At 42.0% G+C, this 19,788-nt stretch overlaps 1 protein-coding gene across 4 annotated transcripts in view; it reads right to left on the bottom strand.

Moving 5' to 3' along the window:
- The window catches only part of LRP1B (LDL receptor related protein 1B), a 1,445,580-nt gene that overhangs the window by 878,461 nt on the left and 547,331 nt on the right, over positions 1-19,788 (bottom strand). For all 4 annotated transcript variants that reach the window (XM_083153866.1, XM_083153869.1, XM_083153867.1 and 1 more), the window contains exon 6: positions 4,675-4,932. In XM_083153866.1, coding sequence (XP_083009992.1) covers positions 4,675-4,932 — 258 coding nt within the window. The remainder of the gene's footprint in view (positions 1-4,674; positions 4,933-19,788) is intronic.

Here is a 19,788-nt window from a genome sequence, read left to right as displayed (position 1 = left end):
GACTCAGGACTCTGCTACTTTTTCCATCTGGCGAACTCATCTGGCTATTCCAAAAAAGACCATCTATTTGGACACCAATCCATCTAAGTACCACTTAAGAGAGAAACAAACAAGGACACCACCAGGGAAGCTCCACAAGGTCCTTGATATTCCTCCAGCGGTTGCTCCTACAAACAAAGGAAAACATTTCCGCAGAAATAGTGAGGACAACGGACCCAAGCCCGGAAAAAATCCCTACCACGAGTGGTGAGACCTCATACTCTCAAACTGACTGTACATCTTTCCCCATTTGCCCCAGTTTGCCCAAACTGCCACTTTTGTTGCCAGAACTGTCTTTCTTCAATAGGGATCAATTACAGCAGAGGCCAGGGGAGGGTTCATGTGTAATTTACAATTTTTAATTGTTCGTGTTTCATTTTTAATTCATTTTTTATAATAATTCTTTATTTTATTATCATTAATAAATATCTAATATACATTTAGAATACAGGCAATCCCATGTGTTAATTGTATACAGCGCTGCCTATTTCCTTGTTTCCTACAATAAATAAGAATATGGTGGATTTTTGTGGATTAGCTGGTGAAAAAAAGTTATTTGTAATATTGCACTACAGCTTTGCACTACAGTGTTTCTTTGAAGTGCCACCAACACCATCAGGGGGCTCATGATATGATTCATGATTATTCCATCAAACTAAAATGTGCTTGGCAGTGTGCAAATGAAACAGCTATGACATTGCTATTCTGTTTTTGAAATGCTGGGATGCACCATCAGCCCATATGTCTAGATGTTTAATTTATCCTTTGGTAAATCATTTCAGTTCCTTCAAGAGTAGATGGTTATACACTACTAGTTTTGTATGGATGTGTGACCTTGACATAATAGCAAAGGATTTTTTTCTTCAGAGTTTCTAATTCTTATGGAACAGCTGTACTGTATATATTGTTACTGTTGCATAATCAGGTTGAGCCCAATGAGATACCATGAGTTTGTTTTGATAGGAAATGGCATAATTCTCAGAGAAGTCAGTCAATAAAATAACTGTATCCTCTTTAATATTTAGTTTTTGAGCACATAATTCTGAAGCTTGCCAGAATTTTATATTTTGAAAAATTTAAATTTTCTTAATCTAATTGTATTTTCCCACTCAATGGGGGATATTCAATCTAGGGTCATGGCTGTCGGGATGGCCCAATAGCCATGACCCTGTCCCATTCTTGGCAGGTAGAATTCAATGTCCCACCTGCCGAATGCCAAAAATGGGGTGTGGTCGCGAGATACAGCCATGAATCATCGAGCTGCGGCCGGGAGGTCGACAATCTATGACCGTTCTTGGCAGAACGGGCCTAACTGCTTCTAAAGTCTGGCCCGTTCTGCCGAGATCTCTGTTCAACACTGTCAGGGAAGACAGCATTGAATAGAGCCCCACCACTATTTCCCATGTTGGAAATAGCGGCAGGAGATTGAATACCCCCCATCGTGCTTTACTTTTATAACCTAGTATAGTAGGTTATAAAAGTAGTAAATACAGATGGAGCCAGCCTCTCTCTTGCTGGCGAATCTCCAGATTGTCTCTGCTGGTGATCTGCCAGCGGCGAGGCAATCCATCTGACTGAGACGCGCGTGCGTGTGAGACGTCTCAGTTTCCAGGCGGCGGGGCGACGGGAACCCTGTCCGTCTCCGCTTCAGGGAGACGGACAGGGTTAGGTGGGAGAGAGGGGAGGCGGTGGGGACCCCGAGTGACCGCCTGCAAGCTGGCGGGGACCCGGGGAAGCGCCGTCGGAAGGGGACGCACGCGCATCTCGTGCGCGTGCTTTCCCTTTCGCAGATCAGATGGCGGCTGGCGGGGGATGGCGGCTGGCGATTCTTTCGCCATCCCCTGCAAGAGCAAGGCCCGCTCCATCTGTAATAACATTTATGTTGCATATGATTTTGACTTGTAATGATAGCAACAGAAAACAGTCATGTAAAGCCCTATACACACTGGGTGACGAGTGCCTCTTGCTAGACAATATTGCTTAGCACAGATAGCTCAGCACACAGCTATTCACCAGCGATGTGTGCTGAGCGATCTGTCACGGCCAGTGATTGCTGGTGAGAGAACAATGGCGATGACTAGATTTATACTGCATACATTATAAATCTAGTTTGGCGATGGTGACCATTGCAGAGCAAGATTTATACTGCATGGGGACTGTGCATCGCAGTCGCTGGGGGGCACACATGGAGTGATCCACACTTGAGCTCAAAGTCTAATCAGATTGCTTAGAAATACTGTAGGGCTATCAATCACCTCCTCTGTATGTTGCATAAGTTACAAAGAAAATGTGTAACATTAGTTACCATTTATAAGATAAGCTACAGTGTTTTAGTTAATGGCCATCAATAAACAACAGGTTGATGTTCAGAATCCTCCTGCACCATATGGTATGTAAAAATGAGAATGTTATATCAAGATGCTGATAAGAAGAAATAAAACTGTAGCACCTGGTTCTAGAGGTGGGGCAGCAGCACAGTCCAAAACTTAAATAGGGGAGGTACGCCAACTGCCATTGAGTACCGGCCATTGATGTTTGGCAGGGTTTGCAATTGGTATAGCTCCCCTTTTGGTATTTTGGACTGCACTGCAGCCCCAGGTCTGCAACTGCCACTGATAGATATAAGATGTATTATTACAGTTATGATGATGCACTTATGGAAAACCATCTGCATCTGAATTAGTCTAGTTTCTTAGGTTCTCTAGTTTATAAAAATGTGTTAAGATATATTGGGGCAGATGTATTAAGCCTTAACAAGAGATACATGTAAGGGTGATAAAGAGAGATAAACAGTAGCGGCTCTTACTGTTTCGGAGGAGGGGGACTGCCGCAATGTGTCCCCCCCTCCGCTGCCACTGTCACTGCTGCCGCACTCCACTGCCGCTGGTCCCCTGCACGGGGCCAGCGCATGTGCAGTAACTTCATACATACTGCGCATGCGCTGGCCCAAGCCTCCGGGGGCTGCCTCTGCAGTAGCCCCCAGAGGCTCAATCAGGTTCCCATCCGCAGTATGGTCCACTGTACTGCGCATGCGCAGAACCTGTATTGGGGGCTGCTGCACATTTGCACACAGAGAGGCATTCCGGAGGGAGGGAACACCTCCCGATGGGATGCCTTGAGTGACTGGCAGGTCGGACTTCCAATAGGAAGTCACTGCCAGTCAGAGTGACGCCAGAGCAGTCTCACTTTAGGCGCAGACAGTGGCGGATTTTACCTGGGGGCCATAGGTAAAAACTGCCACTTCAGATAAACGTCCAGCCAATCAGCTCCTTACATATTTTTTTCAAACACAGCCTGTAACATGACAGTTAGGATGTGATTGGCTTGATGTTTGTCTCTCTTTACCACCCTTGCATTTACTGTATCTCTTATTAAGGCTTAATACATCTGCCTCACTGTTAGTAGTTTTAAACATTAGATCATTTAGTACCTGTGGTGTCTGGCTGATAATGTAAGATGAGTAGAGAAGCCTTTGCAGAAATGGCTGTATGGAGCAGCTGCATTACCTAGGGATATGGTCATTGGAGTGAGCTCTGGTTCTATCACATTTTACTGGGTGCTTGTCCATTTTAAAGTAGTTGTTTTACAATAACATCTGTATATTCTGTCATGTGCGCAGTTAGATCGTCCATAATTATACATGTACTGTATTAATCAGAAGCACTGCTCACTGTCATACACTGTAGAAAGTATCACTAATTAACAGCATCCTGTGGTGTCGTTCCTGAAGGTTAATCGAACAAATGACTCCGGGTAAAATGTTTGTCTCAGACAATGATGGCAGGTCTCACATATTTTGATCATTCTTAGTAATTTGGGCTGACACAGATTTTAGGCAACTGCTCAGATAAACAATTCCGGGTTTATTATCTTCTGAGAAGCTGTCATGTCACATGAATAGGAAATACTGTGACAAACATCTGTTCGGTGATGTATACATCAAATGAATATCATATGCAATGATGCCAATGACAAATCTTCAACATTTGTTGTTGCAAAGAAATGACTATGTTGCATAATGTCATTTCATTTGGGGGGTTTTAAGCAGTTTTTGGCGTAGACTCATCGTAATAAATGTTAGTTATCTAAGTCTAAATTAAACTGATGTGGAACAATAACAGTTTCATGGAGAGTGATAGTAAGAGAGTTCTACTAGGGGATTACAATTGTCTGGAAACCCCTTCCATTACCTCTCCTGTATGATAGAATATACTGTACTGTATATAGTGTTAGTTACTGTATTACATTTTTTGCCTCATAGGGAATAATAATATAAGAAAATAAATTACACACATAGGTCCTGATTCTGGTTCGCTTGCAAAACCAAATTCTCTAATAGACACAACCATGTGCACTGCAGGTGGGGCAGATGTAACATGTGCAGAGAGAGTTACATTTGGGTGGGGTTTGTACTTCATACTGATATCTATATTACAGTCTAAAAATAAAGCAGCCAATATTTACTCTGCACAGAAACAAAAATAACACCTCTGCACATGTTACATCTGCCCCACATGCACTGCACATGTTTGTCCGTTAGAGAGAAAATTAGTGAACCAGAATCAGGCCCATATTCCATGTTCTCTTAAGGTGATTTTTGAACAAAAGGAAAATAAGTAATTACAAACTACTTACTGTGGAGATATTGTGATACATGTATAGTTCTCTCTTCTGTAAAAGTCCATGTCTTCGTTATTTTGTGGCATTTTAACTGGTACGAAGATTTTTTGGATTCGATCCAGCAGACTGTATTTTCATCATAAAAAAAATCCAATGTGTGAATTCCATTTGCATTCGTAGAGCTCCTGATGGGCGCTTTGCCCCCATTAATTTCCAGCACTTCAATTGTTTCAGAGTTTGCAATCAAAAGAACCGGAGGTCTGTCAGCAGGCTCTAGGATTAAACATAATGCAATCATAAGTATTAATTTGAATGCAAAGTCAATCTGCATATCACATTGCATAAGTGCGTTAAAATGAATTTAGACAATTGCTCTGCTACCATTGTTTCCCTTGAAGTAGCTTTCAGTATTGCCAGGGGTTAAATTTAATAGAACAAAATTTTCTATTTTTAACTATAAACTTGGAATTCATGAAAACGACCAAAAACATTTTTTAAACACAATCAAACATTCATTGTATTAAATGGGTATCAATATGTTTACTTAAAAATGCAAATAAACTCAACCTAATCCACAATGTATGATTTTATATAAAAAAATAAAATAAAAAAAAATTATAAATCTATGCCACCAGTGTCTGACGTGGTGAACTAGCATCAGGCATATGATCTAAGAGCAGCCTGGTTGATATTTCCCTGCCCAGCTGATCAGTACTGTACCTGCCTCTCAGTGCTCCTAGACATCTTTATCATGTTGCAGGTAATGGTCTTTTGTTTATACCATGATCCCTTTAATCATTGTACAGTGTTGTGTAAAATGTGGTGTGTTACAGTAAGAACAAAATATATACTATTCAACTCTGTGCATAAGTTCAACCCAGTTGCCTGGAGGCATGTTGGAGTTTGGTGCATCCCTCTTATTAAAAAAAAAAAAAAAAAAGGAAAAAAAACAGAATTAAATAAATAGCGCTCTAAGTCTGACAACAAGGACCGGAGCCTACAGTGAAATGCAGGTTGTCTGTGTGACAACGGGTGGTGGGTCAGACTCAGCTGTTTTTGTTCACCAGCTGGTTCCATCTTATAGACCAGTCCACAGTGGGTGCATCATTGCTTGATGCAGCACAGGCTGAGCAATACCAGACTGGAGCCCATACGCATGCGCAGAAGGGATGCTGGAAGTGCACAGGCACACCCTAATGTCCGGCACCACCCCCCATGCTCATCTGCTGCCACCAGCACAACTGCTTAGTTGTCAGCAGGTGCTGCAGGCAGCTGCACGTCAGTTCATCTGGCCTGGTGCACTGTAAGAGCGGGCAGACGTGCAGCTGTGTGTGCACATACTTGCCTACTTTAACAGTGCACCATGCCAATGTGCAATACCTCTGAGGTGAAGGAGCAGCAGGAGGCAGCGTTCCACTACCTACCTTGCAATGAGCATGTAATTCCCCCTTGCAATGAGAATGTAAACCCCCACCAGCAATAAACATGTAATCCCCTGTGTCAACAAGTATAAAACCCCTTGGAGCATTTAACACCCTTGTAATGAGTAAAAAAAAAACCTTGCAAAGAGTATGAAACCCCTGGCATTGAGCAAGAAACTCATGGCAACAAGCTTGTACCTGTAGGTAGGGGGCACTTATCTGGCATAATATATCATTGGCATTATGGTATTCAGCATTATGTGTAATGTGCATTACGGTGTGTGGCAAAATGTGTAATAGGCTTTAGAGTGTGTGGAATAATGTGCAATGAGCATTGTGGTGTGTGGCATAGTGTGTTTTGGGCTTTAAGGTTTGTGATATAATATATAATTAGCATTATGGTGTGTGGTATAATGTGTAATGGGAATCGTGATGTGTGGCATAATGGGTAATGGACATTATTGCATTCATTATCCTTGGGCAGTGTTTATAAGGGCTCTAGCTGGTGCATTGAGTCCAAGGACCTCTAGCTGGTGCAATGTGTATAAGTGGCACTACTGTGTGGTGTAATGTGAATTGGTACTATTATGTGGCCACTCCCCATCCCCCACAAAGCCACACCCTACATCTTTTTATGTCCTGCTTTTTGGAGTACTAGGTTGTTTTGCCAGCCCCAGTCAGTCCCTTGCTTTCACACAGAAAAGCAAATGATCAAGTCAAGCATTACTATTTGCTTTTCTATGAGAAAGATAATATGTGTATGCATGGGTTTAATTATAATAGGAATTGGATAGATGGCTAAGATACTACTATAATTACACCCTGACTGGTTCTAGACACCCGTACAGCTAGATTTTTTTTTCAGAGGTGCACACCCTATGTAAAGAGTTGTGCACGCCTATGCTGGAGCCCTCTTGTCCCCTATTGCAGGTATTAGCAGGGCTTCTTGAAGAGCACCAATTAACTATGCAGCAGTAGCAGATGTGCTGCAAAGCTCTGTTGGAAGAGCAGCAGTCACAGTTCGATCCTGCTATGAACCATACAAGTACATGCAGGTGCCCTTCAGGGCTTAAAGCCTGTAGGCCGCAATCTCAATTGCCACTGGGGGTTATTCCCCTGCACGTACACCTCAACAAGTTGGTGATTAATATCGGCTGCTGATAAGCATTTAAATGCAGAAATCTGATCACACTATGCACCTCAATGTTTCCACCATCTTCCAGCTGATGTTTGGACAACATGACTGATATGAGGCACTGTCTAATGGCCGTGAGTGGAAGCAGTGGTCTATGTGATCTGGCCTTGTGTGAAATTAGAAGGAAATAGAGAACATTACATACACGTGAGAGGTCTTGTCACCTGCAACAGAAGGGAAAGGTAATTATAAGCAGCAATTACTGTAGCTCACTCTATTGGCTGCCGAAATACTTTTGAGAGAAAGAGTGAAACAAAGTTACATTAATCATTTAAAATTAAAATAATAGTAATTCCAAGGCCAATAGTAAGTGCAAGTTGCTGCTGACAACTACATTGCAAGCTACCATTTTATCCAGCATTGTGTATTATATTATACTGTAACAAAATCCTCCATTGGTATTGGTAAATGTCACTAGGTACCGAGTATTGTATGTTAGTGGTGCCCTCTGTATTGCTTGTCTATCTTTTGCTTGCTTATTAAACTTTTTTATTTTACTTTCAAACAATAGAGATTCATAAAATAGAGAAAACATAAATCATACATTCATTCTTCATATGGGCCCTTATTCTGATTCATTCACTCTGAATTCGCACCCTTGCGAGTAAACCAGAAATCGCCTTGTGAATTGTGGTACGCCAGCCCACCATTCACAATTTGCATATGTTTGCACTGGTTGCGAATGGATGTCTCACATAAACATCCATTTGCAGCCTACGGGGTAACACCAAAATCATTCAATGGTCGTCGACCATCGAATGATGTGGAATGTGCATGCAGATCTAAGGTTGCAACCTTAGATCTGCGTGTACATTCGGAGGGAAGTGGGATGGCAGCTGACAACCGGTGATGTCAGCTGCCCCCCCCCCCCCATCCACACCCGCATCATCGGACCATTACCATGAGAATGAGCAGCATTTTCATGGGAACACTCATTAAACGCTGGGCGTTGCCATATGGTAATGCACGACCCACCACCCTCCATTTGCAAGGCTGGGTTTGCTCGCCATGTACCCATGCACCCAGCGCATGCACATACACATTGCGAAAACATGCGACCGTACGTAGACCTGCGACGGACCACAATACGGCCATGGTGTAAATGAAAATCCATTACTAGGTATTTTTCAAATAAGTATCTTTTACATTTTTTTTTTTTTTTTACTTCAGTTATTTAGCAAAGAGCAGCATTTGTATTTCAATAAATACTACAGGCAATTCATAGACATCTCTATTTAATATTCAGCATCATAACACACAAATTATATTTACAATACAACCTGTGGTTGATAATATATGTATTGTTTCCCTAATCATAAAAGAAAGACTCTCACTGTTCGTTCACTAGTATCCAACCTTGCCAAGGATTTTCTTTTATCCAGGCACCGGAGGGGCTTTGAACTATTTGAAGGTAGAAAACCAGCATTTATAAAATGGTCTTTGTTGTCTTGCTAGCTTCCAGTGCCAGGGGAGCCATCTTTTATGCATCCCTTATGGCTCTTAGGTCAAAGAGAAGCTTAGAGGTTCAGGGACCACAAAAGTTATCAGGATATCAGTGATTCCGGGCACTTAGAGGATTGTGTTTGTTTTTATACCTGCTTGTTTATCTCAGCTGTGAGTGCAGCACAGTACCGGATCAGGATGTACTAAGCTCCAATGGAAAACTGTCAGAAAGTTACACTTTTTACACTTATTAAAGATTTATCTGCAGACACTGTCACAAAAATTAGTGGGGACATGTATCAACTTAAATGCACCACTGCAAAAGGTTATCCGTGCCATTTAGGTTCTGTATCTGTAAATTAACAAATCAGTAGCATGTTGGTGACCTACAGACTCTTTGTAAATTTGCTGCAGCTGGTTCTTCAATAATATATGCAAAACAAATGTCACAAATTCAGTAGCTTCTGCTTGACTACTTTTACTTTGATAAAAGACCCTTCTGTGTCTCGCAAACGTAGAGATTAATCAATGTTTCCATTGTACTCTATGATATAACCCACCCAGCGTGTGAAACCGGTCAGCTCTGCAACACTTTTGCAAAGGACAAGTGCCTTAAGGAGCCCACACATGCACCGTTGCCGGCGGTGCGATGCTGTACGACGGGGTGCGCGCTCCCGCGGCACCTCATCATACAGTACAAAAAGTATGTGCTGCACATACTTTTTGTACTAGCTTTTTCTAGCATAGCATCGCATCGCATGCACATCGTATGCACAAGGCATACAAGGCGATGCTATGTGTGCTAGTTAAGCCCACAACGCACGACCGGGATCGGTGCGTGTGTGGGCTCCATTAGGACTATCAAATAAGAGCCACATTATGGTTTTATCTGCTCCTGAAAATGTTAGTTTGTGAAATAATATACATTGTATAGTTCTTTTTGGGGTATTTTGCAATGGTTCGTAAAGTTTGCTCATTGTCACACAACTAGGTGTGGACACAATACATACTTGGTCATTTATTAGCGTTAAGTCTTGGTGAGGGCCAAGCTCATTAGTGCATGTGTGCATACAGGGTCTGATTCAGACCATCATGGTTTTATCTGCTCCTGAAAATGTTAGTTTGTGAAATAATATACATTGTATAGTTCTTTTTGGGGCATTTTGCAATGGTTCGTAAAGTTTGCTCGTTGTCACACAACTAGGTGTGGACACAATACATACTTGGTCATTTATTAGCGTTAAGTCTTGGTGAGGGCCAAGCTCATTAGTGCATGTGTGCATACAGGGTCTGATTCAGACCAGCTCGCCAGGCGTATTTGCTTAGCCTAGCGAACAGGCAAATGCAGTCCGGCCAAACTGGGCTGCGTGAATCCCTGCATTTGCATGTGAGGGGATGCTCGCATGCTGCCGCACAGGTGAAAAATCATTTGGTGTCATTGATTTTTTTCCCGTTTGCAAACTGAGATTGCCAAGGCGAACATGCGATTTATTGCATGTAAAAGGACTCTGAGGGAGATGACGGCGGAGTTGAATGGACGGTGGATGCAATGTGCCGCTGTCGGCTGCATATGCGATTTAGTTTATGTGCAGCACGTCTCATCTCCGATTCCGACCCATGCACATGGGACCGTGCACTGGTGAGAGTAGATGTCAAACACATGTGATTTGGACCGACACGCACTAGTGTATGGGGGCCTTTAGATGCACAATGTAAAGAAAATGGAAGTATATTACTCCTCCTAGAGTTCCTCCATCATGCAGGGCATGTCACGTCATATAGCATATACTGTAGGGATCTATATACTAAGGGCCAGATCTATCAAGCTTCAAAAAGTGATCAAATGGAAAGTAATAAACATCCATCCAATCAGCTCCTAACTGTCATGTTATAGGTTGGGTTTGAAAAATGATAGGTAGGAGCTGATTGGATGGTTGTTTATCACTTTCCACTTTATCGCTTTTTGAAGCTTAGTGCATCTGGCCCTAAGCCTTGGACAGAGATAAAGTACTGTACCTAAGGCCAGACTCTGTTTGAAAATTGAGAACTCCATAACTGCTTGGTGTATGAAGACACCTCTGTACCCAATCTGCACCCCAGTGAGCTCATTTAAAAATATCTTTGTGCAGACAAAACCTAATTACTTTGGTCGATCTTGTGAATAATTAAGTGAATGACTGCATCTCTCCTGCAGCCAAAAAGTTCCCCATAGATTTGTCAAAACCAAATGAACAACCTGTACAGGGTGTATTCTGCCCGCCACAGCTGTGACCATTTCCCTAGAAAAAACACACAGACTTTGTGATGTGAGCTCTGCATTCATAGGCACATGATGCACCTCTGATTAGTAGATGATTATGTGCCGTGATCAGTTTCTTGTTCGAAAATGGTAAATATCGAAACACACTGTTTTTGTATTATAATATTATTCCTAAAAAGCTGAGATTTTTTTGTAGGACCATTAGATACAGTGGGGGAAATTTACTAAGATGGGAATAAAGGCCCCCATACACTAGGGCGACTTGTCCTTAGGACAAGTCGCCCCCGACTTCCCCCTGAGCTTGATTAGATTGGCACTTGATGTGCCATTTTTTGCATGTGATAAATCGGGGGGGCTACAGAGCAGGGCTGCTGGTGGGAGCAGGGGGGGCTGGGGACGCTGCGGGGGACACAGGCGGCATAGAGCCGGGCAGAGGGAGCCGGGAGCTGTCAGTGCTAGAAAAAAAAGCCTATACAATGAATGGGCAGCCTGTGATTGGCTGAGCGCTCTCTCAGCCAATTGCTGACTGGCTGAGAGAGCGCTCAGCCAATCACAGGCCGCTCATTCATTGTATGGGCTTTTTTTTTTTATTCAGTACTGACAGCTCCCGGCTCCCCCTGCCCGGCTCTATGCCGCCTGTGTCCCCCGCAGCGTCCCCAGCCCCCCCTGCTCCCTCAACCGCCGCGCCGCCCCACTAGGTCCCAAGTCGGGTGGTCGGACGTGCAGCAGGTCCGACCACCCGACGCAGATCCGATGCGCACGGGACCGCGCATCGGATCTGAGGGGACATCAAAACTAGCCGATTCTGGTCCGATTTCGGCCAGATCCGACTGATCTGGCCGAAATCTGACCAAAATCGGCTAGTGTATGGGGGCCTTTAGACTTCACATGTGATGCCCATAGCAAAATCACATGAAGATTTACTTCCATCTTAGTAAATTTCGCCCAGTATGTCCAATCAGCATCTAATGTAATTATGGCAAATATCTTGCCAAGCTTCTGACTACCTCATTTGCAATGTGTTGAAAGTCTAAACACTGTACACCTTGTTTTAGAGCAGCGGTTCTCAAACTGTAGGTCCTGACCCCAAAGTGGGTTCTGACCTTCTCAGGATGGGGTCGCGGCTCCATGTTGCTGACCATCAGGCTGATGACTTTTCTAATCTAACTTGGTGGAACTGCTATGGTATTACTGGTGCCTGTCCTTGTGTTTCCCCCTATATCCCTATAGATTGTAAGCTTGCAGCAGGGCCCTCCTACCTCCAAGTCTGTATGTTGTTACCCAGTTTGTTTTATCACTGTCTACTATTGTAAAGCGCAATGGAATCTGCTGCGCTATATAAGAACCTGTAAATAAATAAATAAATAAATAATCTCAGTCACTGATTGAAGGAGTCTGATAAATCTGTTGAATTGTCTGTTACAGACTCCTCCCATCAGTTTGTGTCTCCACAATGCTGCCATGTATGTGCTGTCCTACACATGTGATGTGATGACCTTCTGCAGTAACTTGCTTGGGTCCTGTCATTATTTTTATTGTTTGATGGGGTCCCAGAGCAAAATAGTTTGAGGAAATCTGTTTTAGAGTATTTCCCAATATTTTACTACTTAACACTTATTTATAAAGCATAATCAAAATGCAGCGTGAGGAGTTGTGTTAAAAGCATATCCAGGCTCTCATCATCAGCACACCGAAGGAAATGTTTCTGAAAATTACCAAAAACACATATAAAACATGATTGGCTCAAACATTTAAACTAAACATTTCATTTTTAAGACTGTGCCCATCTTTATTTCATTAGCATGAGCGGAAGCAGAGGAAAAAAGGTGATCTAACTTTTTAGAATGTGAAATAGTAAGAGGATCAATCAAAATGCAAACACACATGCTTAGGAAACTTTCCCATGGCTCCAGTGCAGTTTTCATTATGTAAGCCTATAGTCACTGTACATTGCAGATATAGTTCTCTTCCCTGGCGAGCTTACGGGTGTGATCAATTAATGAATAAGAGGTCCCCGCTCATGCAGGCTTTTTAGTTAAATGTTCCTCTTATGTTGACAAAGGTGACGTTACATTGTGGTGATGCAGTTCAAATACTGTAAGTTGGGTGCATGACAATCTCTATTCCAAAATAAGGTCTATGGTCTTCATTAGGCAGCTCCCCCAGGACATTACGCGGTTGCAAAATTATAAGGAAAAACATATATATCTTCTCCACTCCTGCATCATACTTATTAGAAAAGGTGAGAGATGAACTACCGAGGTAGCCGTAGTGCGCTGTCAGGGGAGTATTGCCAAGAGAGCAACCACTTAATTGTGGGATAGTCAGCCCCACTCAGAAACAAGAAAAAATCAGTACACAAGTGGCACTAGGAAAGATTAATATAATTTATTCAAAAAAAATCAATGAATAAAAACCAAATACATAATAAGAAATATTGAATTAAAAAGTAGTGGACCATAAACCAAATGTAATAGTCACCATATAGTCCCGTTCCTAGATTGCCGCCAAAGGTGCACTGGAGTGAATGATGGAGTGCAATTTGATTTGAATCAAGGTGATATCCTTCCAGAAGATGTGATTACCATAAGCCCTCAGTTTGCATTGCAGAGGGTATCCTCAAAGTAGATGCGGTGTGGAGTGCCAAGGCATGGCACTATTTGTAATCCAAAAGGGTGGCTGGTTGGTTGGTTGGTTGGTTGGCTGGCTGGTTCAGGTGGGTGACAGGTACTGGAAAGGAAATAGATGGTCTGGTCCACAGGCTCCACTGATGCGTTTCACTATCACCTAATCAAATTGCACTCTATCATTCACTCCAGTGCACCTTTTGCGACAATCTAGGAACGGGACTCTATGGTGACTATTACATTTTTTTTATCATGTATTTGGTTTTTATTCATTGATTTTTATTTTTATAAATTAAATGAATCTATCCTAGCTCCACTTGTATACTCTTTTTTCATACTTATTAGAGTTAAAATTAAAATACATACAGTATACATTTCCTTGCTAGTGCCTGTCAGCTTAGCTATATGCTGTTTCTTTTATCAGGCTCTCACTGATTTACAGATACTAGTAGACATACAGCTTAGTATGCAATTGCTGCACTTCATGCAGTTGGTTCTTACTCTCACTCAGCAGCTCTTTTTGTAGGGCTCAGTATAAATCTGCCTTCTATTTACTATTATAACAGCTGTGCATCTCTCTGAAGACAATGTAATTTACAAGGCACTGGTTAGACCTCACCTGCAGTTCTAGGTCCCACATTACAAAAAGGACATTATTATCATGATATTATTTGACAGTTATTTATATAGCGTACACATATTTCGCAGCGCTTTACAGAGAACATTTGAACATTCGCATTGGTCCCTGCTCCAATGGAGCTTACAATCTATATACCCTATCATACTGTATGTGCATGTGCACACATTCATTCTAGGGCTAATTTTGTTGGGAGCCAATTGGCCTACCAGTATATTTTTGGATTATGTGAGGAAACAGGATTACCCGGAGGAAACCCACACAAGCACGGGGAGAATATACAAACTCCGCACAGTTAGGACCATAGTAGAAATCAAACCCATGTCCCAGTGCTGTTAGGCAGTAATGCCAAGCATTATACCATCCGTGCAGCCCAGGTTTAGGTTACTAAGAGACTCAAGGACCCCCCTAAGACTGGCTATTAAACAGCTATAGTTTATAACCATTGATAGTTTGCCACCAACAGTAGATTGTTTTGCATTCAATGACTGCAAGGCAGCAATGTTGTTGTTTTTTTCTCCATGGTGCAGGGGAACGGAGCATTGCCCCAACCCAAATGTGCACCACTAGCCAGTCAATGACTGACCTGCTGCCTGCTATTATCCACATCAGGAATTTCCATTATATTTTTATGCTATTGATGCTAATCATCGATGACATCATTGATGGTTAACCCACTGGTGGCCACCTCTAGGCCACTGTTCTAACTAGAAATAACCACAGCTCTTTAAAACTACCCCTCTTTCTCTTACAGGTCAAATCACACAGAGTTTATCACTCTGCCCACCTCGCGATGAACATATCAAAAGCAAAGCACTGTGGGAATTATTCTAATTTGACAGCTAGTAAAAAAGTTAAGCAAATAACTAATATAGTTAATTATGTAGGCACATGCCAGTAGATTACTCAAATATGAACAGCCCATTTACTTAACCAGTGTTCTTGGTGTGTTGAAGCAAAACAGGTACAGCCATACTAAATGACATACACAGTGGTGATGCATAAAAGCTTTAAGTGCGTTCTTTACCGCTAAGGGTTCTATACAGCTCACCAGTCAGTAAGTGTATGATACTAGCAGGTAATAGTGCAGGATGCAATAACAGTTTAATAATAATAAACTAGCATAGGTATTAGATTCTATAAGCACCATCTTCTCACTGTCATGTTGAGGTGCAGTAACACAGAGTCAAGCTGGCTGGGGTGTGGTATAGGGTTCAGACAGTCGGGATCCCAACAGTCATTAGCCCAATGTCGGGATCCTGACTGGCTGAACCAAGGCAGCATGGCGAGTGCAACACTGCCCCTTGTGGGCACGGTGGCTCGCTACGCTCGCCACCTATTTTATTCTCAGTCTATGAGGGTCATGGACCCCCACGAGGGACAATAGCCGGTGGCCGTCGGGAACCCGTCTGTTGGTGTTTTAACAGTTGGGATCCCAACATCGGGTAAATAACTGTCGGGATCCCGACTGTCGGGACCCCGTCCAGCACCCAGCTGGCTGTATGGCTAAATACGTGAGTGAAGGGTCTCCATCCTTAGAAACTATTTGGCCATCTTCAACATTTGCTATGGTACCCGCACATTACAGTTACAGCCATGTCTTTTGTCTCAGATTTTAACGGTTCTATGTAAACCAACTTGTATATTATATCAAGCACACCTTAAAAGAAATACCATACAAGAGCCATTATTTTACTCCATGAATTTGAAACCCCTAAAATCTGACCATTTGAAGCTGAACAATCCCCTTAACATATTTTTAGTACATAAGAAATTAAAATAAAACCATAAAAGAAGATTTACATTTAAGATGGTGTCACTTGTGATAAGAGTGGAAGCTATGAATATATAATTAGCCTATTACCATAATTATAAGCATGGCTATATTTATTGGATCACAAAAAAACTTTCAATGTTGTAGCATTAAAGAATTCATAAACCCTTTAAAAATTTAAATGGTCTGAGAATGGATTAAACATGTTTCATGTCTTATTCTTCGGACGTATGTCTTCTTATCAACCACCCCGTTCATCAGTCATAGTCATATAGACATATATGATTATTCAAGTGACCTATTCTGCTCTCTCTCTCTCTCTCTCTCTCTATATATATATATATATATATATATATATATATATATATATATATATATATATATAGAAGCAGAGGGTGCGGCACTCCAACCTGTATAATCTTGGCAAAGAAACACGCAGGGACACAGTGTAATATCAACGTCTCAAATATTTAAATTTGCCTTCAGGATAAATTCAGGATAGAACTACTTGCTTGTGTGGTTTGCAATTCTTGATGTTAAAAGCCCATTGAGTGCCATTCTGTGCACCGTGGTATCACCCGATCTCTCTCTCTCTCTCTCTCTCTCTCTATATATATATATATATATATATATATATATATATATATATATATATATATATATATATATATAAACACTGGGGGCCCAGCACTCACTACAACAAACTAACTCACCTTAACATTCAAATAATCAATAAATAAATAATGGGGTTTTAGTTCATGAATTGATCAATGCATTTAAGCTTGCAGCCCATCGCCAAGGGACCCCATTTCACCCCCAGTGTTTGTATTTACTAGAGTGTGTGGTCACAGGCCACCGCACCCCACCCTGGGATGTGGGTGCTGTTTGCACCCCATTCCTAGGAATGGCGAGTGTGTTGGTACTTCTGTATCTATATATATATATATATATATATATATATATATATATATATATAACCAGATGTAGGGGTCCCCTCTCTACGCTCAGATTCTTAGAAGCAGCACCTCTGAGGGATCCTTTGTAAGGCAGGATCCAAGAAATATAAATAAAAAGGAATGGGGTTTCAGAGGGCGCTAGAGTAACATGCCAACTTTGATAAATTATTTGAATTTATTACAAAGACAATTAAAAATTGTAAATTAGCATGAAAATCACCCTATTAAGAGTGAAGCAAATACAAACAATCACAAATATACAACTCTGATTGATGGATTTGTTCAATGCAAATATTCACAAATAGATAGACAACACTGGTGGGTTGATCAGTTCAGAATGGAAAGCCCAACGTGTTTCGTCATGTTCATGACTTCATCAGGGGCAATGGAGCAACTGATACAGCTATGTTAATCCAAATCAAAGGTACAGATGTAGCGGGATTCATCTTTGCAGGTGATGGCGATGGCGTCGCCATCGCCATCCCCTGCCCCGCCGCCATCTGTATGCCGGAAGGGAACGCGCGCGCACGAGGTGCGCACGCGTCCCCTTCCGACGGTGCTGCCCTCGGTCGCCCGGTGCCCACACCAGGCGACCGCACCCCCCCACAGTGGCCAGAGGTCCCCCCCCAGCCCCCTCGAGCGGGAGGCGGACAGTATTGTGTCCGCCTCGCCGCCCCGCCGCCCGGATACTGAGACGAGCGTGCGTGGGGGACGCACGCACGTCTCAGTCAGATAGAGGCGCCGTGCTGCTGGCGGATCGCCAGCAACAACAAGGCCGGCTACATCTGTATTCAGAGTGAGATTCTCATTGATACCAAGAAAAGCAAAAGTCCACAGTAGCCAAAGAACGTGATTTTCTCCGGAAATAGAGAAAGTTACTAAGGGCCTTATTCTGCTTGGTGCGGTCCGTTCCGTCTTCTTTCGGAACGCGGTTTTTAGCCTTCTGCGCATGCGTAGGCAACGCAATGCGCATGTGCAACGTAATGTCTCCGCACTCGTTCTCGCCAATACCATCTGGAAATGTGCACCGAAGTGGCTCAGTAAATATGGGCGTAACATGGGCGTACACAAGGGCGCAGTTTCAAAGTGGGCAAAACTGGGCGTAAATCTGGGCGTAAATCTGGGCGTACACGTGGGAGTGCACGAACTGTGGTAGGCGTGCATTTGGACAGCACACCGACTGCAAGCGAGCCAACGCGCCTGAAATATGCGGTGTCCATAAGCAAGTTTCAGTTTGCGGAGAGCACTTGTTCATGCGCTAGGCATTCGGTTCGCCCAATTAGTACGCCCGCACCTGAAGCACTCTCATCTGACCACAATACAATCCACTCCTCTACTCATTAGTGATTAATTACACTCTTCACAGGTTCAATTGGAAGCATTGCTGCCTAAATGGCCCATTACAAAATAGGTAAAGGGGCAACAATGAAGTAAGGGTTAATCTAAAGTGCTAGTAATGTGTTTAAGTATCAATTAGGAATTAATAGATAACATTTCAAAATAATCAATTTGTTATGAGGTTGGCTAATTGCATAAGTGTGTCATGTTGCAGAAGCATGAGTTCCGAATAGAGTAGTGAGGTTTGCAGAAATACACCAACTCGGTGCGTACGGCCAGCTTCCCGTCCATTCGGACGCTGTAAGACCGTGCAGAATCTTTGTGTTCCCACCGCACACGCACGTTTGGATGAAGTCCGAAGACACTCCCTCTTCTTAGAGACTCCGTCCAAAGGGATGCGGACGACCTGTGGGCGTGTGTTCTTAGAATGTCCGCATGGCGTGGCATTCGGTCAGTTCCGAAAGAAGACAGAACGGACCGCAATAACCAGAATAAGGCCCTAAGAGTAGAGATTGATCAGCAGTTAGAACTAAAAAAATACAAAAATACAGGTGCCCAAAAATACAGGTGAAGATTTAAAAAATCCTGAAGAAGAGATAAAGTGGAGAAGTTAATTAAAGTAACTAATCAGCTTCTGACATTTATCTAGCACAGCCTATTAAAAGACAAAAGCTGATTGATTAGCACTTTATCTCTCTCTCTCTCTCTCTCTCTCCAAGATTTACTAAATCTCCACCAAAGACTAGGATATATTATGCAATTTATTAAGTAAATAGTTACATTTTTAATACATTTTGAGTAATACTTTTTATGAACAAACAAAATGATATTCAATAGAATAGATGTACCTTAAAAAATATTTTTATTGCTTTATTTATTTTTGTTTAATTTTATGAATCAATTATAAATTATTAGTAAATCAAAGATCTCAGAATATGGGCAACTGGTGTACTGTATGAATAAAAGTAATGAAGTTTGGAAAATAATTATACGTAGCTAGTCATAGTCTACACATGCCATCTCCCATGCATCACAAGCATTTACAGATCATTTATATTGTTTACCTAGTTATGTAAAAACTCATTAAGTATACAAAACATTCATGACATGATGCCATTCTAAACAATTAATATTTTACAGCATTTCCAGGAAATCTCAATGCTGTTTCTAAATTTAAATCTGGTTATTTAAAACTGAAGTAGAAAGCTCTGCAGTATTTAATAGAAAGACCCTTAGAAAAACTGAATTGAACAAAGCTTCATGGAAGAATTCCATTTAGAACATTTTAAATTGCTGCCAGATTGAATGACACAGAAGTACAATGCCCGCAGCTGTGTTTTATCTCATGCTTCAATCTATCACACATACTGTATATAAGTTCATTATTAACTAATGTTTGAACCCCAGATTCACGCATTCAGACAGCTCTTATTTCTTTGCTTAAGATAATTCTTGTTAATTTTGCAACTGTTAATATA

This window comes from Crinia signifera, chromosome 7 (genome assembly GCF_055691185.1).
Source record: "Crinia signifera chromosome 7, ASM5569118v1, whole genome shotgun sequence".
NCBI classification, from domain to species: domain Eukaryota; kingdom Metazoa; phylum Chordata; class Amphibia; order Anura; family Myobatrachidae; genus Crinia; species Crinia signifera.
Note: the sequence above shows the minus strand (reverse complement) of the source record. Positions and strands in the feature narration are given on the sequence as shown.